Below are 24,907 nucleotides of genomic sequence, written 5' to 3' on the forward strand. Positions count from 1 at the left end.
CAAACCAACGGCGGTGTCCTATCCACCTGCGCTTCCCTATGAAATGACACCTACTGTACATGCCCGAAATACGTGCCAGTCGTCCTGTGCGCCTTTTGCGTGTTGCCCTTGTGTTTTCATGCCAGGCTTTGTAGTGTGGCAGCATTTTGAGCATATAAAGGACGACCCCAAAAAAGTGAAATGCAAACTGTCTTGTTCCGACACAGCCACTGGGGCTATGCCGATGAAGCACGCACACACACACGCACGCACGCACACACACACACACACACACGCACACTGCCTGTTGATGAATGGGCTCAGCAGATTCATCAATTTCTCCGAAGAACAGATGGCATTCATAGCAGCTTCTGTGTGTGTTCAGGTTTGATGTATCACGTGTAAGAAACAAAGTGTAAAACATTTGTTTTACACTTTTCAAAATTCATGATGCCATCTTCTCAACAAAGTGGGCCCTAATGGCTTACTGATGTCTGGTAGGAATATGAGAGATGGAGCCTACTCTTGCTGTGTCTACATTACATTCCGCAGGCATGCCGACACGGGGCTCGAACATCCCTCTCTGACGAAAAGCTTTCCCTTTCCCTGCTAATCCGCTGTTTACAGGGAGCGTACAGCTGGCTTTTCACATTTCACTTGCATTTAAATACAAACGGGAATGGCCCGCCTGTCAAAGCAGAGCCTGTGTGTGTGTGTGTGTGTGTGTGTGTGTGTGTGTGTGTGTGTGTGTGTGTGTGTGTGTGTGTGTGTGTGCGTGTGTGTGTGCATGTGGGTGTGTGTGCGTATATGTGTGTGTGCGTGTGTGTGTGTGTGTGTGTGTGTGTGATTGCATGTGTGACGCGCTGGAGCATGCCCAAGCTGCTGCAGGAGCTTGTCCCTTCCATCAGGGCAATGCGGCTCGGGTAAAAAATTGTCCGTCTAGCGCAGTGGTATGTTGACACCACATAAAACATTTCCATTTCAAAACCATCCAGTATTACTAACACTGTGGCCAAATATACTTGATCACCTAGAGGGGGACCTTGGCTTGAAATAGTAACTGGAATCCCCCATTCCCATGCAACTATAGCAGCATTGCCTGGCAGACAAAAGTGACTCATATTCAGACCATGTTTTGCTATTGACCATGTTTTGCTATTGACCATGTTTTGCTATTGACCATGTTTTGCTATTGACCATGTTTTGCTATCAGACCATGTTTTGCTATTGACCATGTTTTGCTACTGCACCTCCTAGGCCTCAGGCATCATTTGCTTTCCATAAAAAGAAGGCGATGCCAACTTTGCAATCCTGAGGCATGTCCTACCTGTCCCACCAGAAGGAAGACATAAAATACTGTGGTAATTGTCTCATGCTTTCAGAGCAATGCTTTTGCTCACATTCATTTGGAAACCCGCCCATTCGCAAGTTAGCACACAGCACTGGCATTGAGTGGCATTGAATAAACTTGTTGAGTGTAGCCTACGGTCTGTGTGTACAGTCTGGGTCGTTCCGATAAGTCAAAGGGAATGCAACCTTGATGTTTTCATGTGAGCTCGGGCAGATATCAGAGAGTTAATATATGCGTTTGTGTGTAGGTGGGGGTGTTCTCTCTTAACCTTTGGCCTTTGGCATTCTGCAACTCTAGGTTGTGTAATGTCCTTGCCCTCTCTGCTCTTAAAAAGGTGGGGTCATCAGAAAGCAGCTTTTCTCAGAGTATTAGGGGGCCAGCTTGAAGCCTTGCAGCTCCCTGGCTCATTTGCTAGCACCTACCCCTCCCCCACGCAGGCCTGTGCCCGCTTTGTATGTAGTTACATTTGTAGTAGACACCCCATTGATTGATCTGTGACTTTGCTGCTGCATGTCCTGGAGGGGGATCTCTGTTCCAAATTGCTGCTGTTAGCCTGTGGCAAACAAAGAGGAGCGCAACTGCTAACGCCTGCCAGCTTAGTAACAGGACACAGGAGACATTTAACGGCCATTTAGAAAAAGGATGACTTTACCACAACAAGCAATGCACATACACACAACTACCGTACTCTAGCCACTCCTGAGCCATGAAGAAGTAATGGGAGCAAATAGAAATGACAAAAAGCTGATCAATATGGCCTGCATTAGAGTGGGGCTTTCCCATGTCCCATGTGCCTGACTTAATAGACAATAATAGTCAATATAGTCATTCTAAATCACCATGACATGGTTATGTTTTTATTTTACAGCTCCATTACCGTTAGTTGATCTATATAAATCTAGTGATTTACTACTAATACTTTCAAACAATTGGTACTTTCTGTGACAGTAGTTAGAATTGGTACTTTTAGGGATGTAACCCAGAAAAAAAACTTGGGGCTCATTTGTGGCAAAGACGCTCTACTGTATGTCTGTCATTCCTTAACCAGGAGCGTACCACGGTTGTTTCTGTTTTGTCACTTTAGGAACAAAGAAATGTCTCATTGAGGTGAGAAAGCATGATGTTTAGGCCAGAGTGAGTGTCTCGGGGACCACATCAAAACAAGGAATTTAATTAGACCCCAAGTGATGCCTGGCAATCAAATAATGTCCTTTGTTTAAAAAACAAAATCATAACTTAATAATGAATGGATGTGATCAATCGGCATTGAACAGCCATGAACTTGCACTACAAAGACAGACAAAGAATAAATAAAGGCTTAGCAACAATAAAGAACAAAATATGCTAAAAGGATAGGTAAACAGGTTTGATATGGGCTTCTACCTGCCATTAATATGTTCCCTGGAATTAGCAAGAGCACAGGCTAATGCACGGAGTCAGATTACATCCCTGAAGCAGAGCTGCCTTTATCCCTCTATATGGAGCTTAATCTGCACAGATCCATCGCTTTGCTGTGCCCTAAATACACAACAGAGACTAATTCCTCTTTAATCTAATGAGCAATGAAGGTGCAGTCGCTCAGGTTCAGAACGGTGGAGACCTGAGTCTGTGAGTGAGTGTGTGAGTGAGTGTGTGAGTGTGTGTCGTAAACAACATCTGGGACATCCCTCTAAACCAATGTGATAAAATGCAACAGTGATGGATGTATCTATATAAGAGGCGTTGTGTCACTGCAGAGTTTCATGCAAGTCATTAGGAGTTGCATGAGAGATTTTCCAACCTCCAGTGTCTGATCTGGTCAGTGAACGTTTCTGGTGCCTGCAACACTTCCTGGTCAAGCCCCATGAAACAGGTGTTTACAGGTTCAATGTTGCTGAGCAGCAGTGTCACCATAAGACTCTCAAACACATCCACACGCCAGAGAGACACCATAAGGACTTGGGGACACGCAGGAAGGCGCCTTAGCAGATTTATGAGACTCGTTAAAGTTGTTGTTTTCGAGACGCGCATTTTGTCAAGTGTTGGGCATTCACAATTAATTGAACAAATTATCAAGCAATACTTGAGTGAAGAAATCAATTCCGACCCTGATTCGAATGACAAAATGAAGAGAGAACAGGGTCAGTTTAATACAGCATATGTCTCCTTCCATCTATATTCAGCATGGTCCTCTGTCCTTGTTATCTCCCAGTAAATGTTGACATTCTCTCCCATGTGTTTACCCTCCTTTTCATTGGGGTTAAACTTGAGAAGACACAAAAAGCTACAATCAGTGACTGAGAACAGACAATGGAGTACAGCGGCCAACATCAACAACTCCCAGCCAGGGAACGTGGGAGCACAATAACATCCAACAAGCTATGTTGTGGTAGGAGCGTTTTGGAGCGAAAGAGATACAACAACCTATTCTAACAGATAAAAACTGTGGTTCGTTCCAGGGAGCCGCACTGCTCTGTCAACAAAATCAGTCCCTGCTGACTAGGTCGAGAGAATGAGAGCCCACATGAGGAATGGCACATTTTCGGCAAGTAATAACAACACAGTCGCTAGCTTCTTAACTCACACAGGCCTGGGGGCAGAACAGTGTCTTTACACCAGTGAATAGCTCATTGACTACCTCACTGACTGTGGCTGCCACCCTAAGGGGTTTCTACCCTCATGCTCAGGCCTTTAACCACAGCTCCACAAAAAACTACAGTAGCTCAGCTCGCCGGACGCCTATTCCAAAGAGTGCACTATTCCCCATATCTTACAGTATGAGTCTTTTTGCATGAGAGACACATTGAGAGCGAAAGTGTGCGGAGAGAGTGAGAGAGACAGAAAGAGAGCTAAACACTAAGCTAAGAGAGAGAAACACTTTCAGTAAGAAATCTGTCCCTGTCTGATACAAAGGCATTCTGTACGAGTTCAATTCCACAATAAGCCCGCAAAAGCTTTCTACTTGAAAACCTTTAGAAGTTGATTCCACATGGAGTTGGGTGGAAACAACCATTTTTCTCCAATACAATGTGTTAAAAATAACAACAGCAACCAATATAATTGATTTTGTTTTGTACGGTAAGATGGTTGCCATGCTTTGGTGCATGGCAAGGCTGCCGCATAACATGCTGATACTTTACAGTAGGTAAACGTCAGTGATGGGCACATTTGTTGTGTGTGGATTCAGCGGTACATATGCAATGTTTTGAGGAGCCATAAGAGTTCCATAAGAGCCAGGACTGTAGCACTAACATGTTTCTTACATCAAGGTAAAGTAAACAAGGATGATTTGAGGGACTTGATACATCAACATTTCCAAAACAGTGCCAAAGGTTTGGACCCCTCTGGAAGAGGGAAAAGCAATATGTTTACAATCATGAATCTATTACAGTAACAAGAGGGCCTGATTTTCTTTGGAAAATACAAGGCTTACAGGATTGAGCTTATTTACTACAATGATGTTGTACTGCAGTGAAATCTGTGACATTTCAAAGTCTCCTTAATCTCTATGAATACAAGAGATTGAGCCATACACCTCAAGAGCAAAACAACAATTTTCTTTACAGAATTGCGGTGACACATTTTCTAAACAATTGGGAATGACGCACTTTTCATTGAACTTGACAAACAGCCCTTAGGGCAAACTAGGAGGATGAAAACAAATCACTTCATCCATTTTGCCTCCAGATATTTGGAGTGGTGTTTTGTACACAGCACAGTCTCGACTGTCGTAATAATGACTTAGAGAAAAGATAATTACTTCTTTGATATCAAGGTGGCATTTTGAGGACAAATGAATGTAAGGTAAGAATAAATTGTGAATAATCATCGTGCTACACTGTTTCTCCTTAGAGCTTAACCAATGATGAAATTATACATCGTCTCAAAGTTGAGATTCCCTGAAAATCAGCTCAATTTAAAATAGCTTTTTACAGAATTGATTGAGAGTCATAAAAATAACCAATACATTTGGGTACCTCTCAATTGTCTTTAAGCAAACATGCTTGGTCATCATACCAGTGGCAACACATATGTTTATAACTTGGTTGTATGCTCATGGAATAACATGGTGATAAATAATAGTTCAATCATGTAGAGTGGTCCAGGTTTAATTCATCACAAATGAATAATATAGTTTTCATTTAATACTAATATGAATTAATATTGATGTATTTTTGTAATTTTCAACTTGTACTGGGCGATAATTCCGTGCAACAAGTATATCAGCAGAATTACAGGAAAACTGCTCTGATTGCTCTATTTGAACATGGGACCCCCTGAGGGATGTGTACAGAAATATCAAACGAAAAACAGAAGAGGAATGGGATTTTTACAGTCAACGGGAGTATCACACCTAGAGAGTGACAGGTTGACATAATAGCCTTGATCAGATTATTAAACCGCTGATGAAAATAGCATGCAACTACATATACAGTAGCACACTATTTCTCTTGCTTTCATTTAACACTATCATGATTTATACTTGAAGAGAGTCACGGATTATTCGGTAAATGAATGAATAGAATAGGGATTAACACTGACAGTCCTACTGTATCCATATGGCTGCCGGCTACACCATGGGGGCTACAGTATATGACTATCAGGATAGGGAGAAACAAAGTAACATACATAATGCAACACCTTTACCACCCCATTATATGTGGTCTGATCTCTAGATAAAACCAAAATAAGGAAGTTTTTTCTCTCTCAGCTGATCAGTGGACTTTATCATGCTGTCAGTTGTTGTGCAATATCTAAATGTGCATCCAATAATCCACGTTCTCTAAAGCAGGGAGTTCTGATTAGGGGCTGATGTTAAACTCACGAATTGCATGTAATATGATGAAGATATGAGCAAATGTTGAATAGAACGAACGGCCAGGTACATTAGCCAATATGACATTATTGAAAACATATCTACAACTCGAGTGATAACTAGCCTTACTTCCTACTTTACTACTGGTAGCAGCCGGTGTCATCTCGGCTAACACCCTTTTCTCCATATACCAGCTCTTCATTTTGAGTTGACAAAAAGACTATGGACTGTACCCTGCTGTTGAGGTTGGCATATTCGCATATGGCAGCATGTGACTTATTACACAAAAAGGAAAGTTGATCAACGGCAATGCATTTCCACTTACATTTAACCACCCTGTCCGTCGTAGATAACTTCGGTTCATCATTTGGCTTGTTTTCGGACATTTCCAGGGTGATATATATTCAAATATATTTGAACTGTGCCTGAAAACGATCCGATGTTGTCCCTGCCCAACAACTCAAGTCTATCCAAATGGGAGACCGCAGTGATCTCACTTGCTCCTATCACTCGCCAAAAATACTTGCAACAGGGTTACAAATTTCAACGCTGGTGCTTGTAGGTCTGTCTGATTTACTGTTACTCTGTATCAAGTTCTCTCGCAGCGCTGTGCGCAACCTAGCATTAGTTGTGAAGATACGCCTTCCATTTATATTTGCTTTCCTATTGGCGGCAGACAGTGGCTCTGCCTGTATATTTCCCTTTGCCAACGGACTATTTCTGTGTCAATCTCACGTTGACTGTATAAAATGCATAAATCAGCCTCTTGTGGAGGCTATTGCAGCAGAACAGTCCCCCCACTTGCCGTCACAACGCTGTAATACTGTAAAAGTCTGCCATTGTTATTAAAGGTTTGTAAAGCACTTAATCAACTGTCTATAATAGAATATACTGTAGTAGGCCTATCAGTGAACATATGGGCTAATTTTTTAATGAGTTATGAACAGTTATATACAGTTACATTGATTACAACTGTGATCCTAACTTTGCTGCTGGGGGTAAAAAAATGACTTGCCCTAATCCTAATCCTGTGTGCACTAAAATAGACCATGCACAGAGGATAAGGTAAAAGCAAGCCCTAAGTGATGATCACAGGAAGTGGAGGGAGAGGCGCATAAATGGCCGGTCAGTGAATCATTGAAACAGCTATGCTCATTTGCTGTTACACCCAGACTAGCCATCAAATGTAAGTGTCCTTCAAATTCATTGGAATGAAAGAGAGATGTCACATTCATGCTCCTAGCACCCAAACAGCGATGCAGTTGTTTCTCTCACACCCATATGATTAGGAATCAGTGTTCAGTGCTGGAATATCCTCAACCTTCAACCTCTTTAACCCTCCAGCCAAAGCATACGTAGGTCAAAGCACAGGTTAAACACTTCTTCCTGAAGCACATTATGCCCCAGGCACAAGCAACACAGTGAGACTCAAGATGTCAGATAAAGGCCAACAAAACAAACTGTCAGAGAAACATTAATTGACACTAGGAGGGAGGGACAGCTGGATGACATGTCACAATGGTATGCATTTGCATGTGCTTGAGTAAGATGAAAAAAAACAAGTAGGCTGCTGCCAAAGGCATTCAAATCACAAATAATGTTTTTTCTCTGTCACTAAAACATACTGGCAATGATAAATTAAGATGCCATACAGCTTTGTAAAATCGTGTGTCTTAGAAAGGCAATCTCTTACTATGCTGTGATGACAACTAGTGGTTTCTAGCCAATGGGCACTAAATAAATTGGCACTAAATAACAAAAAATAACAAAACAAACAGCAAAACATGTAACTGGACCACTTGAACAGTATTCATGTACCAAGAGTCATACCATAGTCCAGTTCTGTGTTTTAAATTTGCTTAGCTGCACACATGCAAATGTTTCGGAGCAGAGTCAAATCAATGATTTACATTGAATTATAATTAAATTAGAATTAACATGACAGTGTTAGTTATGGTGTAACTTTGAGGAGATTATTTGTATATACTTAGTGGAGCTACTCATACAAAATTATGAAAGCTTTCTCTATACATTCCAAAGCTTCCAAATTCTATAGATATGAGTGATATCATTGATGAGTGAAACATTTTTATTTTTAACTTCTGCAGGTGTTGTGGTCATAGTCTTTGTGAACAGATTCACAGGGCAAAAAAGAGGAAGTGAAATACAATTCACGTAAAGGAAAATGAACAAACTATGCATGTCTCAAGTCAGAATTTTGTAAGATCTTGTCCCTTTCTCAGGAGAAGCTAGTAAAGTAGAAGCTTGTTGAGGACAGATGCTTTATTGGCTTCATCGCATCTAGAATCATGTCCCTGTCCAATCTTGATAAGGATCCCAGCCCTTGAATAGTTATCAGACTGATGCCTTACAATAGAGCCTGTGTGTAGAGAGCTGTTTTTCATGTCACAGCAGAGAGAGAGGGACTCACACAGACCGACGTGAAAAATGAGTTGCACAGGTAAGTAGACCTTTTTCAAAAATGTATTATTTGACCTTTTACATTTGTAATGTTTGCTGTGATATTGCATTCTGTTTGCCTCATTGTAGTGTTGATATTGGAAAATAGATTAAGCTTTCTTAGAAATCACTTCACTATTATCTTTGGCTTGCTCTTAGTTTGCAATAGAATTGTTGTCAGTGTATGTATGATAAGATAAGAAGGTTTAAGAGTCTAAAATGCTTTGATTTAATCATTGATTTCCTTCTCTTACTATATAGATTTTATCGTACTTCATTACAGAAGATCATGTACATATTATATTAATACTGATCTGCAATTCCTGTTATCCCTCAAATGTTGAGGGTACAGTATGACTAGTATAATGTATATTATGAATACCTAGTATAATATCTTTAAGATACTGTATTTTTTGTACTAGACCAATGTTCATACCATACCCTGGTTCAACCATGTGCTGGAGCAAGCACAATATCCGTACTGTATTTATGTATTGTATATAGCTTACATGTTGTTTTTGTTGTTGTTGTTGCTGTTGTTGTTGATGATGCACTGTGTGTTGGCTGCATTGCCACTTTTGTCCAGCAATAAGCCGTTGGTAATGAATAGAATATATGAAATTGAATTGAATTGGTGACTAGATGGATATTCAAATTGTACAACATATTTTTTCATGTTGCTTTGATGTGCAATGCACTCAATGGCATTTCGTCTGTATAAAATCCCACTGTTTCTGCCATGTTGTTTTAGCTGAGGACCTGCTGATCATCTATGAGGCAGAGGCAGAGCAGTGGGCCATGTATCTGCGCTCCATCTTCATCGGACCCCTCCAGGAGGGCGGGATTTGCTGCTATGATATCGCCACCATGTCCAACCGGAGGGAGGACTTCCTGAGATTAGGCCAGTACAAGTGCAAGCTCCTGATTCTGTCCCGGGGCATGCTGGAGGGCCTGTGCCATCTCCGCCGCTTTTTCCTGGCCCGTGTGCTGTGCCCAGCGGCCCATGTGGTGGTGCTCCTGTGTGGGGTGGAAAGCTTGGCTCCCCTCCTGAAGGTCGTGCCCCTCAAGGGGGATGAGTGTTTGCAGATCTCCAGTGAGCAGGACGCCCATGAGTACTTGTCCACTGTGATCGACATCGTGCAGAGCGGTAGGACGCCATTAACCCTATGAGATGTATTATGGGAGGTTAGGGTGGTGTTTTTTTAATCAGGCAGGACTTAAAGGGAGACTCAGTGAAGTGACATCATCGATATTGTGATGTCTGCGTTCAGACATCAACAAAAAAGAGATTTAAAATCTACCTAGACTGTCATTATTGGCTCTTACCAATGTGGACCTGCCACAACAAACAACAAACTCAAAATGTTTAACCTTCCGGAACAGATGTGAGAAAATATGAGAAGCATAATGAAACTAGCTCTACTGCATGTGCTTTGGCAGCTAGACAGCAATGTGTTGTCTAGAGTGTTTAGTTTGGCCTCTGTATCCATAACAACATTGTGTATGCTGAATATTTTGAATGGGATTGTTTGCTGACAGTCAGATGCTGTCTCCTCTGCTCTCCCGTTTCCATCCAGAATCTGTTTTAAGCTGAAATTCTCAAATATTTTTGCTGTAACAGAACCTTTACTGTTTCTCCTCATTGCTCAATTAATCTATAGTAACATGGCTCGGACTCGGAGGACGTTTCTCTGCAGGTTTGTGCAGATGATATATCTCATGCAAATAACCTCTCTTTCCGCTAACGTCACCCATGGTCCGTTATCTCAGCCCATGCAAATCTAGATGTACCCTTCTTCATCTCCTACTGCTGTGACACGCACAGGCTGGTCAGAACCTGACAGGGCTGGTCAGTCTTTGTACTTGTAATTGTTGATAAAACAAAAAAGTGACTTTAAGTGTGAAATGTGGGCTTAACTGTCCCCCCCTGGTCTTGACTGTCCCTCCCACAGGTGTACAGGCTGGAGCGGTGACTGTCAGTGCTATACCTGGGAGATCAACAGGGGAGAGAAAACAATCCACTGGAGCTCAAAGTGTCAAATCCAACATTCTGGTTGTCCCCTCCAGAGTTCCTTGTGGGGTGAGGCACTTACTCACAACTACACCACAGAAACCGTCCGCAATGTATACAAGATTTTTAGGATTCTTTTTTTGACAAAATCACAGCTTTGTATGCTGACACAATGTCACAGAACGTGTTGACTTACTGTATGTCTTGCCCTCCTGTAGAATCCTGGCGAGGTGTTCATTCTACTAAAGGACGTTGTAACTAGCAGAGAGGCAGAGGTTGAGTTCAGTGGGAATAACCACAGAGTGAGAGTGAAGCCTGTCCAATGGAATGAGCAGACATTCTGTGTGAATGCAGCAGGTGAGCAGAAATGCAACTACACTGTCATTGTAAAAGTGAAGGTGCGCACTCCTACATATATGTTGAATAAACATACTTATTTTGTTGACCTTACTCCTACTGATTTGTTCTATTCTATATTTTATATTTGAGTTGTACTGTTAAATGACCTTAACTTAATGCACTGAAGCCTGCTAGAGGCACATCTGGGATGACTACAAAAAGGAAACACAGGTTTCCCCCATTTTATATACTGGGTCATGTCATAAACTGAATTGAGGGATTAGGGAAATTAGATAGCTCTAACGATGCGCTGTAAAGCTTCTTTGTTATTGGACTTAACAATGGTTATGAAATATGTCTACAGAAACTTTACTGGACCTTTGGACCTTGAAAACTACAGTACACAAACTGCAGTGAAGAATATCATTCTAAAAAGTTTGAATATGTTTACTCTCTGTGTCAGACTTCCCAGCAGGAAGTGTGTGTGTAACGCTGTATTGCGGTGGGCTGGCCATTGGGACAGCTCATCTGCAGTACTACAGCAACATGGAGGAGATTGGTCACCTCCTTACCAGGATAGCAGACCCTGTGGACTTCATGTGCCAGGTATGTCTGCAGGCTGCGGCCCAGGTCACATCACAGTTCCGATGATCATTCAGATGATTGACCAGTAACAATGACTAGTAACCATGTGATAACCAACAGGAAAGTAGAAAATAGGTTGTGTTCTTCATGTAGATATCAGTCAATCATCTGAATAACCATTGTAACTGTGATGTGACCTGGGCCGCAGGAAAATAGGTTCTACGCAATAGGCTATGGAAAATTGGTATATGTAGTTCAACAGGAGCAAATACTATTACTATAATGCACCTCCTCCATTTAAAGAGTCTCTGTTTCATGGAATATGAACCACGCAGGGTAAACATACATTAATTGAAAAGCATTTGAGAGAGTAATTAATGGAATGAATTCTGAGCTGACTTTTATGTGCCTTTGATTTTTTTTTGCTTTGAAACCCAGCTGACTACAACTGAAACTAGGAATTAAATTGATTATACTCACGAACACTTAAGTTGATTAGACTTCTTCTGCTGAAGAGGCAAAAGCATCACATTAGTCCTCTCCCAGTTGCCAAAAGAGGGGCTTTCTTTTGAAGAATGAATGAAGGGGCAAAACCTTGGTATGGCTTCAAAATTAGAGGCCCCAAAACAGAAGGTGCTTTGATAATAATTAGGTTACACTGATGTCTTACAGTAATAGGTCTGACAGTCTGTCTACCTCTTGAAACAATAACCAATTACAGTTTCCTTTTTCTTGTTTTACACATTTCACCTAGCCAGACTATCTAAAATGACTGCCCTATTTAACACCATGCAACAACAACCCCGATCAATAGCCCCCTGTCCTCCTCTTGTCTTAGGCCTTTCAGGTATCCTCAGTGGAGAAGCTGGACCAGAGGCTGTCCTCCATCTTGTTGGAAGGCATGCCCTACACAGGCTTTCAGGGACTACAGTGTGGTGACACACCCGAGGGGGGTGAGAACATTTTCATTTTTTTCCTAGATTCATCATCCCTTTAATGCTCCACAGACATTCATAAATTCAACAGTGCTGTATTTGTCCAACGCTTTCTAAAACTAAATAAATTACATGACTAGCTTTGATACGTGGATATAACACATTTTCCAGATGAGTTTACAGTGATATCGTCTGACTCTGTGGGCTGGTTTGATTAAGCCTAATCCTAGACTAATAAGCATCCTCAATGGAAATGTTCCATTCAAGTGTGATTGAGTCCAGAAATTGACTTAATATGTGTCCGGGAATTTATGTACAAAGTTCTGTTTGAGTACCTCAAGTCAGGATTTAACTTAATGAGTAATAACTGGTCTGGTATGGAAGGAAGGAATGAGATCGCATGATAAAGAACATTCAGTGAAGAGTGCTGTTTTGGTCCAAACAAAGTGCTTTCTCAACTCTGGTGTTGAGATCAAGAACTCGCCTTTAGGTGCTTATTTTACATTTCGTTTGTTCGCAAGAATATGCACATATTGTTGTGTAGCATATTTACATTTTCAAATTTTCAGTGTGACCAAAAAGGGCAGCATAGAGCAAAACGACACGCTTCACCTTACTGTATGTCAATGAACCTGTGTAATAGCTGCACACTTAATTAAAACTCACAATTAAAACTTGAAAGCTATAATGATCATACCTCACAATAATGATCATACCTCACATATATATTGGTTAAGATGAAAGATATCCATGGACTGTTAACCTTTCTGTGGACTTACCCGCGGCACCTTACTGTACCATCAAAAAGATTTGTTGTGACATACTGTATGACTGCAATTTATAAAAGGAAATGATAATAAAAATAGAAAGTAAAAAAAATAAAAAAATAAAAAACTTGAAAGCTGATGACTAGACTAACCTAAGAGCTGTTAATTCTTTTCTGATTGTTGTGCTCTCAGACTGCACATTTCTTAATGAACAGACCGGTTTCTTTTGCACATACATGAAATTGGTTCCTCGATCAAAGGGGATAACAAGCATTATTTAATGTATATTTAATGTATTCATTTTGCTAATTTTTTTTCCACACCAGCATGAATAATGTATTTCCAAAGGGAGATTTCACATACGTAGTTCATGCCATTATCTATACTATAATTTTTCATCATATCTAATGATTCATAAGTGGAAACTTGACCTTGACATGATGTGGGTCCTCCTCTACAATGGGCAGTGGCCAGCCAGATCTGGCCATAGAGGTGCAATGCAACTAACATGCTTTTGCATCTGGCTATTAAATCTAGATGTGGGCACTATCCTACTGTAAGATACATTGTCAGGCAGCCCCAGGTTATAAATGTGAACTGCAGTTACTATCGTCACAGCAACGGATAATTATAATATTGACTACTGCCCACTGTGCATGATTTATATTCCCCATTTAACTCATTACATTCTGTAAATTAGGTCAAAAATTCCAATAAGAAAGTGCTTTTATTTAACTGGTAATGGAAATAGCATAGAGTAAATAATTAATCAGTTTTTATTAACTGGTTGAATGATTCATACCATGTGTATCTGGGCCTCCATTCAGTTTGCATTGGTATTGACGGAAGGCTCTGTTTGTTTTGCCAATTAGTTTCCTTTGCACATACCCACATCCGCCCAGTGACCCGTCTTCCACCAGGCCTCTGCTCATTATGTGGTAGATTGATGACTTAATCAGTCACTGGCATTGATTCTTTACTCTGCCTAAAAGGGTGTGGGGATACACTATATTATCAGGCAGAAATGATCAATAGATGACTCTGAGCTGTCTTGTGTCAATCATTTATGAATGTTTAACATTTTGGTTGTGACTTGGATCAACAATATTTACGAAATAGGGTGACCTCATAGTTTGATGTATATGAGTGTACTAAACGCTTCATGTTTTTGGTCCCCTAATTACAAGCCTATTTATTACAGTATATAGTAATAGTGTAACTACATAGTTATTACTTAGGACTGTATGTAAAGGTATCCACTGAGTGTAATCCAACCAATCATTGTCACTGACAGAGCCACACCCAGAGGATGTGCCGTCTCTGCTCCACTTTGCTGCACAGAACGGATTCAAGGATGTGTCCAGTGTGCTCCTACAGTGTCCAGGAGCTAGGAGAGCACTACAGACTGCTAACCGCCACGGCAAGACTCCCATCGAAATTGCCGAAAGTCAAGGCCATGCAGAGCTACATGTTCTGTTGCAGGAAACACTGGTAAGTGTCTGCTTACCTTCAACCTAGTCAGTTTCCATGGTAGCCATGAGTCTTACTCTCTTAAATACTTACCGACTTTATCACTTACTGTACTTACTGTCATAGACTACTGTATCGTAGTCTATTGTGTCCGATGATGACTTCCATTTTTCATTTTCTACTATGTGTGTTTGTATACCAGCATAACACCATCATTATTAACTGGAATGGCTTTACAGAAAACCTGCCCACACAGACCAATATCAGTTTTCACATTCCCCTAACAATCCCCATATTGAGGCAAACAACAGATAGAACTACACTCAGGAATGTACTGATACAAAGCCACTCATGTGGTCCAGCAGCACTAGGCCTTTCTACCACAGAGATTCCATAAATAATAAACGTGGAGTGGGCGGAAGGCAGGTGTAAGCCCAGAGCTGGGTGGCAGCAGGGGTCAGCTCATTCTCCAGGACAGCCAACCAACCACCACCACCACCTCATTCCAATACAAATGTTAATGGTCAGGGTTACGGCAGAACATGTTTATTTCTGCCCAGCTCCCCCTCTTCCTGCCTCCTTCTCTTCTAATCTATCACTCCTGTGTCTGGTGGTGAGTCCCTAGCGCCCCCCCCCCCTGTGTTTGTTCATGCATGCACAATGGCGCGTTGGGAGCGAGAGAACAGGTCGTCTGCATACATTAGTGCCATTACGTGACTGCTAATACCGAGATTTCTTGTGTAATGGATTTATTGTTCTTTCTGATGTTGATATGGTGGAGCCTCGCCCCTGTTCAACCCCCATTTCAGAGTGATATGAAAGGAGAGAGAGGTGCAGAGCGTTGAGCATTTACTCACTAATGACAAACAATCCACATTTAATAGGTAGGCGATGTGTGTGTGTGTTACAGTGTGTATCTGTATATCCATTAGATAAACCCAGAGGAGCCTAACGTTATGCTGCTCTCTACGATGCAAATCCCATTAGACTGTGAAGACAGCAAATCCTTTTAAAGAATAGGATGTCGGTAACCCAATGGTGCACTCAAGATGACAGACGGATACTGTGCTATTCTGTAGTACCTCTCCCTCCTAGTCTTTTAGGGACTACAGTATTTACCAACTCCACAGCATTCATTGCCCATGAAAACTTCTTCTGAAACTATCCCAGTTGATTGCACCATGCACAATATGATCTCTGGTTGGCTACTTTGTACGAATAGAAATTGAATTCATTCCCATCCAATGTCTCGGCACAAGTGAATCACTGACATTGGCCAGTACATGAATCTGTCCAATGAGAATTCTCATTTACGTTATCCAGTTCAAAACATTTTCTGTGTTGGTGCCAACTGAACACGACCCTAAACAGTTGTTTTTCCTCAGAGAGCATACTGTAGCTTCTTCCCCATGTCTCCAAATCGATCAGACTAGAGGATTCCCTCATGGGAGATTTAGACACTTCCAACAGCTGTTGCAAAATTATTTCTTCCCTAGCAATGTTGCTAATTGCAAGCGATTGCAGATGGAAGTCTGATCGGATTTCTCAGGTGAATTGAAATGCTCCTCTGCTTGCCTCTGATGACTTTGGTAAACTGACAGAAGAAGAGAGTTGGAGTCAAGCAGAGGTCACTCCCACGGGCATTCTGTCAGTGTGCAGTCGTAACGGTTTAAAACAGAATCGACATGCAACAGCACGGAAACCGACGTTTAATTGATGTTTGCCACATAATTGTGATATGAAAATAAGCTTAAATTCTCCGTAAACAATGTTGTCTCATTGTACATCTGTGTGAGGGATTACAGCTACAAACTGACAAGCCCTATGTCTTTGAGGTGCCATCGCAGCTGTTGGTTGCTTTGGCCTTGCTATTATAGATGCTCAAGTAACAAACTAAAAACCTACAACATGCAAAATCGTCAACAGCAAAATAATGACTGATCCAAAATCATAATAGCAACCCATCATACAAAGCAGAATCTGTTTGGGTAAAAACATGACACTGTATTCAGACTGACAGCGCTGTGGGGTGGGGTTGCTTAGTTAGTACAGTAGTTTCATTAACTCCAGCCCAAGATGACACCCCCCTGTCTCCCAATTAATCAGGCTTTGATGTACCAGTGCTTTAGGGCGGGTGCAGGAGCTACCTGTCAATACAGTGAAGATGAATGGTCCCTCTGCCCTGCTGCACAGAGCAGATCAGTCACTAGGCCCCCCTCAGATCAGTCACTAGGCCCCCCTCAGATCACCGCTGATCTGCCACCGGTGGCCAAAGCACCACACATCTTCAACGGTAACGAGGTGTGAACTGCTACACAGGGAAGATCTGTATCAGTCAGAGCAGGAGTGGAATGACTGTTGCATAGTTAAAGAGGACCCACCTTTTACATCTAGATAACAGACGTAGCTCCTACAGTACATGAATTACTTTCTCATTGTAATTGTTTCAATGTAATCACTGTAGTTTACTGATAGCCTTCACCAAGGCCTTTCCAAATGTAACCTCTTATAAAAACATTCTAGCCAATGGCATTTAGCCTCAGCATATATTGTGTGTATATGTATATGTGTGTATATATATATATATATATATATATATATATATATATATATATATATATATACACACACACACACACACACACACACACACACATATATATATATATATATATATATATATATATATATATGCCTTTTAGCTGGCGCTTTTATCCAAAGTGACTTACGTTGCAGTGAGTGCCTACATTTTCATACATTTTCAGTATATATGGTATCAGATCTTGGATACAATGGATACAATTGGAAATGTATTTTTGATATTACAGAAATGATTAACAAATTTTATTAAACAAAATATTTGCAGACTACTGTACTCCGTCAGATCAGTAAGAGTGAGTTTAAGGAATGAACCATAAAGTTTCCTTATGACTGTGGTCTGGTGAAGATGAAGAGATGCCCAAGTCAATGTACTTCTGCTGCTCAAGTGGTGTACAGCATAAGGCATTTAGCCTGCTTAATGGAACTTTCAAACCAATTCATTAAGGATATGCATCTACAATATTGTCACTTAGCTGCCTTATGCACTGCCAAAGCATCAATGTGTACTCAATGAAGTTGTTTATCGACTGGAAGAGAGGAATGGCACAGTGATATATGGGTTGGGTCAGAAGGCAGAAAAGGCAGTTAGAATTTCTTCAGTTGGCAGCCTTTTACTTCCATCCTCAATCCATTCATGTGTGTAGTCTGTGCACCGCTGTTCAACTGCAGTTGGCGTCTTCTATTCTGCCAAACATAGGTCTCTCTCAAACTTGTTTGCTTAACTGCCAAAGCCTACATCTGCCAACTCTATTGTCAAACCATCAGGATTTGTTTAGTAGTTGTATGATGGGGTCACCCTCTATAGGGACAAATTTCCATTTAATGTTTCCATAGAAAATGTATTTACTTCATCATAATCAGCTATAATTCACAGATATTACTTTGGAGTTTTAGATATTGTTTAACAATTCAAACTTTGTGGCAATACCAGTCGAATAAGAGGACCAATGATGTAGATTTGGAATTCTCTAATGTGATTGAAAAACAGAATTCAAATGTGATGCTCTGTGATATTTAATAAAAAATAATTGTTTTTTTCTAGCAATTATTGTTGAGTGCGGAAGATAACTATTCATGGAAAATGATGTTTGAATTATTCATCAATACTAGAGATTACTTGTGGGAACACCAGGTTGTGTTAATGTCCAACATCAAAGCATTATTTGTCTAAACTCTCCATAGCGCAGATGTTTAATTAGCCTGCCATGTCTACCTGTTGAGGTTCCTGTTAAACACTAATTAAATATATTCATGACGACACATAACATGCAATACCAAGAAGAGTGTAAAATTGAGTGGCTGTGTTGCTAAGAAACAGCACACTGAACATTAATGATATTCAAGGAGAACATACTTGATCAAGTGTGCAGTATTCTCTTGTACAGGTTTCCATTTTTATCACACAAATGTACTGTACATTATTGATGCAATATGAATGAGATTTGGAAATGACCACCATTTTGAAGCAAACAAATTCCCCTGACTATTTTTATTCCCACCTAAATGATTTGTCAGGTAGCCTGCTCATTTCACTATTTAACCTTAAAACTAAATGTAAGCAGAATGCTACGATGTAATGCTCTGCTGGTTGCTGAACATGCATTCAAAACAGGCATTCCATGTCAGATACTGGGCCTTGAATCCCCCACTAAATTATATGTTTAAATAGACAAGGGTAGATTATCTGTGATCTGTTGATTACCCAGATTACCCCTCTGTCCCTGAGTATGTTATTATCAGATACTCAAGCGTCAGCCTGAAAAGCTTATGTTATAGCTGAGCAACAGTGCATCTCTGCACAATGTTCTTTAACTCCAGTCCTGTAACACTACGGGGTGTGCACAAGCTTATGATCATGATCTTCATAGTCATAGTCTTTGAACTATGATTCAAAGACTTTACGACTGCCAATGGCCCCTGGTGTGAGCATTGATATCTTTGTCTGATGATGACTGATAGATAGATGATTCTCTTACTTAAACAAATGTATTTGTTGTGAGTCGCTTTGGATAAAGGTGTCTGCTAAATGCCATAAATGTAATGTAAATGATTAATTCAATCATGTGTGTTAGTTCTGGGCTGGAATGTAAGCCTGTACACCCTGTGGCAATTTGAGACTCTCTTGCTGTTCAATGAGTATTACATGTGTTTTCATGTTATACACAGTGTTGTCAGTCTCTTTATGGTCTGTCCTTACAGAATATGTTTTCGGTCGGCGGGGACAACAATGATGCCAGTGTGTATGAGATGATGTGCGCAGCAGGTGAGTGGAGGAATGACCATTCATTAACAGAATGAGGAAACAGGAAACCATAATAGAATGTGTGAAACAGCTCATTGCCACGCAATGTGTATGATTATCTGTTTTTCATATTGTGCATTCAACAGAGAGCATTGATGTCCAGTAGAGGGAGCAGTGTAATGTTGTATCTGATTAGGTGTGAAATTAGGGTAGCAATAACAGCATGCAGGAATTCACACACTCCACTCAATGGAGGGATAATGGGATGCATCCTGCTGGTGGCTTGCCTTGCACCTGACCTCTGCTCATGCAGCCCCTGCAGCTTCTGAGTCCTGTCAAGGAACACCAGCATAGTAACAAAATTAGTAATACAGTATAGTAATCAAATCTGGTATTAAATCTTCATTAGGGAATCCCAGTGTCAAGGACACCCAGAGAGAGGAGCAGGGACAGGGCGGGGATGACGGGGAGGAGGACCTCTATGCCCCACTGGGGGTGAATGATGAAGAGTATGACACCATCTTGACCTCTAGCAGCGCTGTCATTATTGCTAACCGCCCTCCGGCACCCACACCACGGCCAGAAACAAGCCCCGTCAAAGAAGACCGGACCCCCTTCATAGCTCAAGGTACTGTACCACTATGCTGACAAAAGCTAGGTTTCTAGCATACAGTAGCTACATGTTTGATACCATTCCTCATTCTATTGGATATGTTGATTGGGATTAAACAAATTAAGTGATATGCTTGGGTACTCTTGGTGTTGTTGTTTAAAGGGGCAATATGTAACATTCAAGCTTCTAAAAGCTTCCTAATAGTTGTAATGACTTTGTTTCCTAAGTAGCAATCAGGGAATGAGATTCCATATATTTCATTTACAAATGTTGTTTTGGTCCCGAAAAGCACTTTCTAAAATTAAGTGTCCTACCCGACTTGAATACAAACAGTTATTGGCCAGTGGCGTTCTAGGGGAGTGGACTCACCGATTTTTGCCCTTTCTGTCTCTGGTGGCTGCCTCTTCGAATTGTGCGCACATGTAGAAACACAACAGCTAATGGAACTCCATTTTGTGGGATTATATTATTATTTGGGAGGATTTGTTGTTTGCAACTTCAAACAGATTTTTGCCGTGGTAGCCGGAGGTGGAAGATTTCCAAAAGACTTACACCCTGCTTCTTTAAGCAAGTCTGGTAGATGTTAACCCTCTAATCATTTAGAGGGGTTGTGTCTTCTAAGTGATCCATGCTAAGAACCAGCTTTTTAGTTGATATGATTTTTCTGTGTCCCAGGCACGTGCACAGATAGGGATCAAACAGTGCCCAAGCACCTGCCCCATCAAAGCCATGGAGGTGACACGGACTCACTCCTAAGAGCAGTTTTCACCCGTACCCATATATCCTTAACCCTGCTATGCTCCTGGGGACAGGAGGCAGGAGGCAGGTTTGAGAGTCCCAGTAAAAGCATTCGATGCACTGTCACAGTCACTGTCTGTATCTCTAGTGTCTCCTCAACAACAGAAGCCAAACTACCGCACCTCCATCTGCAACCAATCTGGGCCGTTCGTGGGCCGAGTCAGTCAGCATCAGCCATTACACATGTTTTCCATCGTTCATGTCCCCTGACTTGAACAACACAGCATGAGAGGGAGAGAGGGAGAGAGAGAGAGAGAGAGAGAGGGAGGAAACAGAGGTTTCCAGTGGAGTCAAGTTTTTACAGTGAAGTTATTCAACCACACAATGATCACATTTGGCCTCCCACTCTAGTGCATGCGATGAACTGAAGATACAGAAGGGGTGGGGCACTAGGGAAAGGTGGGAGGGGTTAGGCACATGCTAGTGCTAGAGTAGGCCTACTACACTGCAGACCTGGAAATTATATATTGAAGTTTTTGTATTTTGATATCTGTGTCTAGGCTCTCATCCTAATGCTGAATTCAAATTCAATCCCTTGCCAGATCTATGGTGGCCGTGAAGGACAAAGACTGTTTATGCCCAAGGCACTCCTGTGTCTATCGGAAATTATAATTATGATTCTGCCCAGCTTATCAGAGGGCAAGGAGAAGCAATTACCTTATTGGTAAAAAACCTATTGATCTCTTTCAGACCCATAGGAGTGTCCAGGGAGTAGGGGCTATGGTTCCATTTGGAATTGAGCCATTGTCAACATGTGGAGGAATATGTATTTGTGGATACAAGAGGGAGTGGGACTTTTAGTGTGTATGGGAGAGTTGGTGGGTGTATTATCAGGAAGGAAATGTTGCTTTTTAGATCTGGGGTGATGACATAGTCAGCCATAGCCCAACAGGCCCATCACCTCTGACAACACTCCTCATGAAGAGAAATGCTTCACTCAGTGAAAAAGAACAGCAGATCATTCTAAGTACTCACTGCCTAATCAATAGCATAATTGAGCATCATCTTTCAATCTGAGTCAATTCAGCTTAATTTTCTATGCATCTCTTACAAAACCTTGAATGACTGTTCTTTATGTGATAGCATGTACATAGTATGTACAAACTACATTCAAATACAGAATTTTACTCTCAGACATTAACTTGGATATATATAAATGAAATATGTTTCATATATTACATATAGGTGCTGAATCTCTCTGAATAGAACAATGTGTACACTTTTACCTGTGTTATTTGTGTAAACATGTATATTTGTGTAAACCTACTTTAATTTACTTCTGTGTTGTTTGTTGATATATGCCGCCATCTTGTGGAATGAAGTTATATAGGCGGAAATAAACAACAGCAATAGAAGTCACCCAAATATCTGCATGAAACAAGTTAGTATGTGTTTGTATTATTAAAATCTCTAATCACAACATGTGTTTTGTGTGTTTGCAGTGTTTCAGAAAAAGATGTCACAGGGTGATACTGAGACACTGTATTCTCTGCCTACGAAGCAGGGTGAGGCCAGATGTTATTATTTATGCCAATTCATTCTCAGACAGTAGGAGTTCACATAGCAGAAATGCAAAGTAATAATTTTTGTTAATGTTGACATTGTGTTAAGTGATTTTTTTTTCATGGCTGTGCTGTAGCCCGTGGACGAGACAGCATCTCCTCCACATATGACACCTTTGTACCCAGCCAGCCACCAGGGCTGGAGCAGCTCATTGAGCTGCAGGAGAAGGTGAAGAGGGGCTCACTCAGCATGGATGAGGCCCTGGAGAGATTCAGCGACTGGCAGCGAGTCCAGAAGGGCATGGATTCTATTCAGCAGGTAATACTCAGGGCAGTAGACCCAGCCTGGCCCTATCCAGAAACAACCCCTTATTTTTATGTGCCCTGGTGTATCTCTGCATGGTCACTGTATCTAATAAACTGTAACTCTGTAGGAGAAACTGCGCCAGCTGAGAGCAAGTATCATCAACAACAGAGAAGATGATGACAGTGTCTACGGTAAATAGTGGAAGGCGATGGAAAAGTTTAGGGAAATTATGCAGTAGCCTACTCGTACTATTGGGCACACATCACAAAGCTCCCATCCGGTGTGATAGTTCCATAGCACAGGATGATGATTAGTCTCCAAATCACAACTTTGGCAAAGGGACCGTTTAGAGCAGGCAAGATACATTCCTTGATATACTGTAATAAGTAGAACATCAGTGTACTGAACCTTCTGTGCTTTAACAACCCTCACATCTCTCTCTCTCTCTCTCTCTCTCTCTCTCTCTCTCTCTCTCTCTCTCTCTCTCCCTGTCTCTCTCTCTTCTCCAGATAAAATCAACATCATTCATCACACACCAAGTGAGTCCTTGAAAACATCTTCTCAGTATTCAGAGGGAGACTGGCTGTTGGGTGTTTTTATAAGAGTGTTATTTGCTGTCTCAGTCTCTGTGGTAGAGAAACTAGTCTCAGGGGAAGTGTAAACTGCAGTACATGAACAGTTTGCTCGCATGAGTCGACAGTCCCAAAGGCAATGACTTTGATCTTCTTCTAAGTTCCATATTGCTGGAGATATTTCATGTCGCTCTGGTTTTTATTATTTCATATTGTCTGTGCAAACATACCAGTGTTTATTTGACACTGTAGTTTGACTTAAAACCTCACCACTTAAGTCTGAAAACTTTATGTAACAGAGAACTGTATGTAACAGTGAGTGCAAATAGATGTATCAGGCTGTGTGAAAGCTGGCATTTTGAAAGTCAGTGACAGTGGACTTACATTTTCATCTCTGTTAACCTTTTACTCTGGGTTAGATGTGAATGTGAATGAATGTCGAAGAGGAAGTCAGCCTGCGGAGACAGACTTTTACAGCAAGCCACTTAAAGGACAACATGTAAGTTTGGAGTTATTGAGATACAGTAGTTAGGCTACATGAGCTAGCTTATAATAATTGATATAAGATGAAAACATATGTCTGACCATATCTCTTGTAAATTTGTTTCACAGTCAAATTTATTTTGGAGAGCTGACAAACGGTAAAGGTAAGTACAAGCACAATCTTTAATGCTGGTACTGCACTAGTTGTAGTAGCAGGACCCTGTCAACAATTGACATGTGAATTCATTTACCCAGGTGCTGTTTTATTAACTAACTAACTGTACCCTTTTCTACATCCTTACAGGCGCAATCATACAAAAATAAGACATTTCCAAGCTGCTTTAAGACATTAATTGATTGATTTACCATTGTTTTGTTATGTTTTTGTTATAATTGCTGTTTGAGTTTTATATCACATTATAGTGATATAGTTTAGACTTGTACCGGTCATTAATTTATTTTCTGCAATCTAATCACTTCATTAATTCAGATGCACTGGAGTCTTGTATATAACAGTAAAAACTGCTTTTGCTGCCCTACAACCTTAGTAATATAAATTGGTAAATGTAAAGATGACCATATGAATTCTATAGAAATGTACCTTCTGTATTACTGTACACATTCAGTTACTTTCCATCAAACTATCTAAGAATATGGCAATCAAGACATAGCAGGCCGTCATGTATTTGTTCTTTATTGTGTTTGCAGTAAAAATGAACACTACATACCTGTAGTTTAGTTGTTGCCTCAATTTAATCATTTTACAAATGGTAAATTACATACATTATATTCATTGCCTACATCCAATTACTATTCAATCTCCAACCCTAATTCATACTGTATCTCATTAAAGTGTGTACCTTTCTGTGTTTTTATGACTATGACTTATGACTATCACAAAATAAATACTATCTGTTGTGGTGGTCTTGTGGTGGGCATTAATATTGAGTCAATGAAAAGTTATGGCTACGTGAAACTCCTGGATATGTAAGTACTCTAGGGGGAGCTGTGGCACTCATGATGACAACCATTTTGGATGAACTGAACTGAACTGAACATGAAACCTTCATGAAGATCATCAGTATTGGAGTTGTGGA

At 40.8% G+C, this 24,907-nt stretch overlaps 2 protein-coding genes across 2 annotated transcripts in view; one reads left to right on the forward strand and one right to left on the reverse strand.

Annotated features, from left to right (window-relative positions):
* The window catches only part of LOC310813822 (protein phosphatase 3 catalytic subunit alpha), a 62,340-nt gene extending 55,682 nt beyond the window's left edge, over positions 1-6,658 (reverse strand). Inside the window, exon 1 of the mRNA XM_083682952.1 lies at positions 6,451-6,658. Coding sequence (XP_083539078.1) covers positions 6,451-6,511 — 61 coding nt within the window. The 5' untranslated portion in view covers positions 6,512-6,658. The remainder of the gene's footprint in view (positions 1-6,450) is intronic.
* A 1,889-nt stretch (positions 6,659-8,547) lies between these two features.
* LOC310815117 (B-cell scaffold protein with ankyrin repeats-like) lies at positions 8,548-24,666 on the forward strand. The gene is made up of 16 exons (XM_083684752.1): positions 8,548-8,586; positions 9,337-9,732; positions 10,538-10,665; positions 10,815-10,953; positions 11,399-11,541; positions 12,359-12,473; positions 14,517-14,713; positions 19,493-19,556; positions 19,945-20,163; positions 22,389-22,451; positions 22,586-22,767; positions 22,883-22,946; positions 23,265-23,294; positions 23,747-23,826; positions 23,940-23,974; positions 24,115-24,666. Exons 1-15 carry the CDS (start codon positions 8,574-8,576, stop codon positions 23,970-23,972), a joined length of 1,866 nt encoding a protein of 621 aa, XP_083540878.1. The 5' UTR covers positions 8,548-8,573; the 3' UTR covers positions 23,973-23,974; positions 24,115-24,666.
* The last annotated feature ends 241 nt before the right edge of the window (positions 24,667-24,907 follow it).

This window comes from Argentina silus (assembly GCF_951799395.1).
Source record: "Argentina silus genome assembly, chromosome: 1".
Classification (NCBI taxonomy): Eukaryota; Metazoa; Chordata; class Actinopteri; order Argentiniformes; family Argentinidae; genus Argentina; species Argentina silus.